This window comes from Solea senegalensis, linkage group LG17 (genome assembly GCF_019176455.1).
Source record: "Solea senegalensis isolate Sse05_10M linkage group LG17, IFAPA_SoseM_1, whole genome shotgun sequence".
Lineage (NCBI taxonomy): Eukaryota > Metazoa > Chordata > Actinopteri > Pleuronectiformes > Soleidae > Solea > Solea senegalensis.
The window spans coordinates 2,845,572-2,852,322 of record NC_058037.1 but is presented as its reverse complement, the minus strand read 5'-3'; the positions used below and the strand labels follow the sequence as shown (position 1 = coordinate 2,852,322).

The following is a 6,751-nucleotide window of genomic DNA, read 5'->3' as shown; positions in this document are numbered from 1 at the left end:
ACCAGGGCTCTTGCTGCAAAGGCAACAGTGCTAACCACTACACCACCCATTCAGAATCCCTTAGTGATTTATACAGTTTATAATTTAATAAATATAAATGATGTAGGTCCACGCCAAGAAATGTATCTATTTCTTTACAAATTCAATCATATTCATTGTGTCAGGGTTATATTGATGGGGTTACGTTTCTCCATCACATTGTGTTACAAAACATGATATAATACCCTCTATTAAGCCAGGGAGCAAGTGTCATTGTGGTTAAAACAGGTCAAAACAATTTAGAGTTGGCAAAATCACCTTGAAATATTTTCCCAGAGATGATCATTCTGATAGCTGATCTGAACCAGCTGTAAAAGAAAGCATAGATGAATGGATTCAGCATTGAATTTGACAGTGTGAGCCAGTTAAGTGTCTCAATCACAGGGACAGGGACTACATTGTTTGCAACAGGCTGAACTGTGATCCAAAGAAAGAAAGGCAACCAGCACAGAAGAAAAACTCCCAAGACTATAGCCAGAGTCTTGGTGGCCTTTCTCTCCATCTTACTGACTGTTGCTCCAGACTTTGTGCTCTGGCTGATTGTGTTGTGGATGCTGCGAGCCTGTCTCTGTGCAACTATGAAAATCTTCAGGTAGATGCAGAGCATTACAATCACTGGGAGGTAAAATGACAAAATACCCCCAATAGTGTTTGTTGTAACGAGATCGATTAAACATCCGTCCTCACATTCTTCACTGTTTAACCCAGCAGTCATCACACCAATCCCAATCAGCACAGAAACACCCCAGCTCAGCAGGATCATGATCGCAACACTGCGATGGTTTATTTTAGTTCTGTAGGTCAGAGGCCGACACACTGCGTAGAATCTGTCAATAGAAATGCAGCACAAGTTCAGAATGGAGCATGTGCTCAGGGTTATATCACAACTGCCCCGCACTTTGCAAAATAAGTCTTCATGGTACAGACACGAGCTGAGGGAGAAGGCCATGCTGAAAGGAAAGACAACAATCCCGACAAGCAGGTCGGCCACAGCCAGAGAGAGGATGAGGGAGTTTGTAGTCGTGTGCAGCTGTCTGAAGTAAATGATGGAGATTATCACAAGGAGGTTTCCACAAATCGTAATGAATGCCAGTAAAACAAGGAAGATATATAATAATACACATATAACAGAAGGCGTTTTTGTCAACACATAATTCAAGTTCTCTATTACATAGCAGGGATGTATGTCAGCCACACCTTGCGTCCTGTTGGCAGCCACTTCTAGGTCCATGCGTTTGGATTTCGAGTATCAGCAAATTATGGAAAAGTCAATTAATCAGTTCAATTTTTCTTTTTTCTATGTGTTACATTGTATTTGTTCATATCATAACCAAGAATGTTCATCTGTTTATTATCTCGGACCCATGTGCATCAGCTTTTATTAGGTACTGTTGCAAATTGTTATCCAATCAGAAATGAGAAACTGTGCAACACAAATGCAAGGGTAGCCAATAACACAATGTGTGTGGTTGTTTTAGGCCATATTCACAGGGAAACATAATGAAATGTAACATAATCATTTTGGAAAAACTTCCTGTGAATACTTAACATTGTTTCAGGAAATATCTCTATCCACATAAACCCCCCAAAAAGACTCAAAATGCTGTAGTACATATGCTAGAACTGATGTTGCACTGTAATGTTACATCAAAAACAGAGAAGGCCTTGTATACATTATATACATTACAGTGTATATAATCACAGAAACAGAGACAGAATGAACTAAGCCAGGGGAAAGAAAATAAAAGTTATCATAAAGCAAACAGAATAAACTACAACTTAATGACTTTACAGACCCACAGTGACTATTGTTTGGCTCACTTGTGTTTGTATTTTCAAACATAATGTGCACATAAACAACAATTTTACAGGGTTTGCTAATAATCAACACTTCTATTCAGAATCCCTTAGTGTTTTATACAACTTATAATTGTATAAACAGGTTATGTCCATAGGTACATGCCAAGAAACGGACAATTTATATGCAAATACAATCATATGCACTGCGTCAGGGTTACATTGATGTTTTCTTAGTACTTTTCGCCATGACATTTTGTTACTAAACAGGTCAGAACAATTTAGAGTTGGCAAAATCACCTTGAAATATTTTTCCAGAGACGATCATTCTGATAGCTGATCTGAACCAGCTGTAAAAGAAAGCATAGATGAATGGATTCAGCATTGAATTTGACAGTGTGAGCCAGTTAAGTGTCTCAATCACAGGGACAGGGACTGCATTGTTTGCAACAGGCAGGAAGGTGATGCAAAGAAAGAAAGGCAACCAGCACAGAAGAAAAACTCCCAAGACTATAGCCAGAGTCTTGGTGGCCTTTCTCTCCATCTTGCTGACTGTTGCTCCAGACTTTGTGCTCTGGCTGATTGTGTTGTGGATGCTGCGAGCCTGTCTCTGTGCAACTATGAAAATCTTCAGGTAGATGCAGAGCATTACAATCACTGGGAGGTAAAATGATAAAATCGGTCCAATAGTGTTTGCCATAAGAACATCAATTAAACATCTGTCCTCACATTCTTCACTGTTTAACCCAGCAATTATGACACCAATCCCAATCAGCGCAGAAACACCCCAGCTCAGCAGGATCATGATCGCAGCAGTACGATGGTTTATTTTAGTTCTGTAGGTCAGAGGCCGACACACTGCATAGAATCTGTCAATAGAAATGCAGCACAAGTTCAGAATGGAGCATGTGCTCAGGGTTATATCACAACTGCCCCGTACTTTGCAAAATAAGTCTTCATGGTACAGACACGAGCTGAGGGAGAAGGCCATGCTGAAAGGAAAGACAACAATCCCGACAAGCAGGTCGGCCACAGCCAGAGAGAGGATGAGGGAGTTTGTAGTCGTGTGCAGCTGTCTGAAGTAAATGATGGAGATTATCACAAGGAGGTTTCCACAAATCGTAATGAATGCCAGTAAAACAAGGAAGATATATAATAATACACATATAACAGAAGGTGTTTTTGTCAACACATAATTCAAGTTCTCTATTACATAGCAGGGATGTATGTCAGCTACAACTTGTGTCCTGTTGGCAGCCACTTCTAGGTCCATGTGTTTGGATTTCTAGTATCAGCAAATTATAGAAAAGTCAATTCACCAGTTAATTTTTTTAGTTCAAAACCTTTTTTATGTGTTACATTGTATTTGTTCATATCATACCCAAGAATCTTCATCTGTCTATGATTAGATGACTTTTTATTGGCATCTGTTGCAATTTTTTATCCAATCAGAAACGAGAAAACTGATGCAACACAGGTAGCCAATAACACTCTGTGTGGGTGTTTTAGGCCATTTTCACATGGAAACATAATGATATGTAACGGAATAATTCTGAAAAAGTTCTCCCACAGCATTGTTTCCATGTGGATGAAACTCCAATTTGATTAAAAAACAAACAAACAAAAAAAACTATGCATATTCACCCACACTCATTTCCGTATGGACAGGCCCTTAGTTTATTATATGTATCCTTGCAACAGAATAGAAGAATTAAAACTTGCTTCTTCCAGATGTATTCCACCTGATTTTCATTCTTATTATTATTATTATTATTAGTAGTAGTAGTAGTATTGTTGTTAAAACAAGCATTCCCTAATATGCACTGTGTTTTAAGTGTGTGATATTGTCCTCGCCATATATATGTATATATGTGTGTGTGTATATATGTATGTATATATATGTATGTGTGTGTATATATATATATATGTATATATATATATATATATATATATATACATATATAAATATATCTATACATATATGTATACAGTATATGTATGTATACATATATACATACATAGAGTTGAAACCAGAAGTTTACATACACTATATAAAAAGACACATATGCTTTTTTTCTCACTGTCTGACATGAAATCAGTCAATCACTTTTCCTGTTGTAGGTCCGTTAGATTACCAAAAGTATTTATATTTGCTAAATGCCAGGATAATGAGAGAAGGATTTTTTTAGACACATTTTTACTACTTTTTTCAAAGTCAGAAGTTTACATATGTATATATGTATATATATATATATATATATATATATATATATACACACATATACATATATGTATTTATACATGTATATATATGTGTGTATGTGTGTGTATATATTGTGCGTGTTTTTTCTTAGATTTTACATCTGATTGTTCACTTCAATAAAGCTTAAATAGTGGTAATTTCCTTTAAGCTGTGAATTGTGGAACATGTTGTGTTGCAAAGGATGCACCTGTTTGATCCTTTATGGCAGGGCCTCTTTTCATTATCATCATTAATATTATTATTATCATTATTGTTATGAATATTATTATTTATTGTTATATTCAAGAGATCACAGGTTCCTGTCAAGTTTGTGTTGGCTTCACTTTGCACACACAGACACACACAAAATGTCAATTTCTTTATGTAGAGTTTATTTATAAATTTACAAACATCCACTTGTGAAACTGTGCTTCGGAATGGTTGTTTTTGAACAAGCGTTATATTCATATAATATAAGCATATTCATATAAGCTCCCACCCCAGACCTGATGGACTGAGAGGCTGGAGACTATGAAGCAGAGCTACTGCAAATAATGTCTGCCTCTTGACTAACATGTCACTGATCTTCAAGTTAAACATTAATCCAATCCAACTTCATTTGTAAAGCACTGTAAAACAACCACCATGGACCAAAGCGCTAAATAACACATAGACACTCACAGAAGGCGTAAGAGTAACAAAGGCAAAGAAGAGATAAAGATGAAAGCCAGTTTGTAATGTGTCGCGCTATAATAATTAGTTTCGCATTTCAGTATTTTTTGTATGTTTTTCTCAGAAGTTCACTAATACAACATAAGAAATTTATGCATTAGCATAACATCTCTTTGATCAACGTCTATATGTTATAACAGTTTAAAGACATCTTAATATCTGACTATTGTAAGGAATATTGTTACGTTATTTACTGTTGTTGTCTTCATGAGCTGTCTTTGTCCCTGCATAACTTTTATATCACTTGTGTTTGTATTTTCAAACATAGCGTGTAAATACAATTTTACAGGGTTTGCGAATAATCAACACTTCCATTCAGAATCCATCCATTATCTACCACTTTATCCTCCACCGCAGGGTCGCGGGGGGTGGACAGTTCGCCAGTCCATCGCAGGGCCACACATGGAGACAAATAACCATTCAACTCTCATATTGACACCTATGGTCAATTTAGAGTGTCCAGTTTACCTAATCCCCACATTGTATGTTTTTGCAAATTCAGTCATATTCATTGTGTCAGGGTTATATTGATGGGGTTACGTTTCTCCATCACATTGTGTTACAAAACATGATATAATACCCTCTATTAAGCCAGGGAGCAAGTGTCATTGTGGTTAAAACAGGTCAAAGCAATTTAGAGTTGGCAAAATCCCCTTGAAATATTTTCCCAGAGATGATCATTCTGATAGCTGATCTGAACCAGCTGTAAAAGAAAGCATAGATGAATGGATTCAGCATTGAATTTGAAAGCGCAAGCCAGTTAAGTGTCTCAATCACAGGGACAGGGACTACATTGTTTGCAACAGGCTGAACTGTGATCCAAAGAAAGAAAGGCAACCAGCACAGAAGAAAAACTCCCAAGACTATAGCCAGAGTCTTGGTGGCCTTTCTCTCCATCTTACTGACTGTTGCTCCAGACTTTGTGCTCTGGCTGATTGTGTTGTGGATGCTGCGAGCCTGTCTCTGTGCAACTGTGAAAATCTTTAGGTAGATGCAGAGCATTACAATCACTGGGAGGTAAAATGACAAAATACCCCCAATAGTGTTTGTTGTAACGAGATCGATTAAACATCCGTCCTCACATTCTTCACTGTTTAACCCAGCAGTCATCACACCAATCCCAATCAGCACAGAAACACCCCAGCTCAGCAGGATCATGATCGCAACACTGCGATGGTTTATTTTAGTTCTGTAGGTCAGAGGCCGACACACTGCGTAGAATCTGTCAATAGAAATGCAGCACAAGTTCAGAATGGAGCATGTGCTCAGGGTTATATCACAACTGCCCCGCACTTTGCAAAATAAGTCTTCATGGTACAGACACGAGCTGAGGGAGAAGGCCATGCTGAAAGGAAAGACAACAATCCCGACAAGCAGGTCGGCCACAGCCAGAGAGAGGATGAGGGAGTTTGTAGTCGTGTGCAGCTGTCTGAAGTAAATGATGGAGATTATCACAAGGAGGTTTCCAAATATTGTAATTACTGCCAGTAAAACAAGGAAGATATATAATAATACACATATAACAGAAGGCGTTTTTGTCAACACATAATTCAAGTTCTCTATAACATAGCAGGGATGTATGTCAGCTCCAACTTGCGTCCTGTTGGCAGCCACTTCTGTATCCATGCGTTTGGATTTCTAGTATCAGCAAATTATGGAAAAGTCAATTAATCAGTTAAATTTTTAAGTTTATTTGTTCATGTCATACCTAAGAAGGTCCATCAGTGCCTCTTGAGCCCTTGTGAATGAGTTTTTATTAGCTTCTGTTGAAAATTGTTAACCAATCAGAGAGCAGAAACCTATGTAACAGTGTGTCAAGTATGACATTTATTTAAAGAAACATCAACATTAGAACAAACGTTTCACTTTTCTTTCAATAATTTGCTGTGCAAATAACATTTTTGCTTTAGCATTACAAATAACCTCAATATGGCTTCCTGA

General features: G+C 37.4%; 3 protein-coding genes across 3 annotated transcripts; all 3 read right to left on the bottom strand.

Moving 5' to 3' along the window:
* LOC122783794 (trace amine-associated receptor 1-like) lies at positions 1–1,735 on the bottom strand. Its single transcript, XM_044048637.1, has one exon. It carries the CDS (start codon positions 1,268–1,270, stop codon positions 269–271), a length of 1,002 nt encoding a protein of 333 aa, XP_043904572.1. The 5' UTR covers positions 1,271–1,735; the 3' UTR covers positions 1–268.
* An 18-nt stretch (positions 1,736–1,753) lies between these two features.
* LOC122783797 (trace amine-associated receptor 1-like) lies at positions 1,754–3,216 on the bottom strand. The gene has a single exon (XM_044048639.1). The coding sequence runs from the start codon at positions 3,107–3,109 to the stop codon at positions 2,108–2,110; it is 1,002 nt and encodes a 333-aa protein (XP_043904574.1). The 5' UTR covers positions 3,110–3,216; the 3' UTR covers positions 1,754–2,107.
* Positions 3,217–5,253: 2,037 nt separating this feature from the next.
* On the bottom strand, positions 5,254–6,517 carry LOC122784395 (trace amine-associated receptor 1-like). Its single transcript, XM_044049648.1, has one exon. The coding sequence runs from the start codon at positions 6,434–6,436 to the stop codon at positions 5,435–5,437; it is 1,002 nt and encodes a 333-aa protein (XP_043905583.1). The 5' UTR covers positions 6,437–6,517; the 3' UTR covers positions 5,254–5,434.
* Between the last annotated feature and the right edge of the window lie 234 nt (positions 6,518–6,751).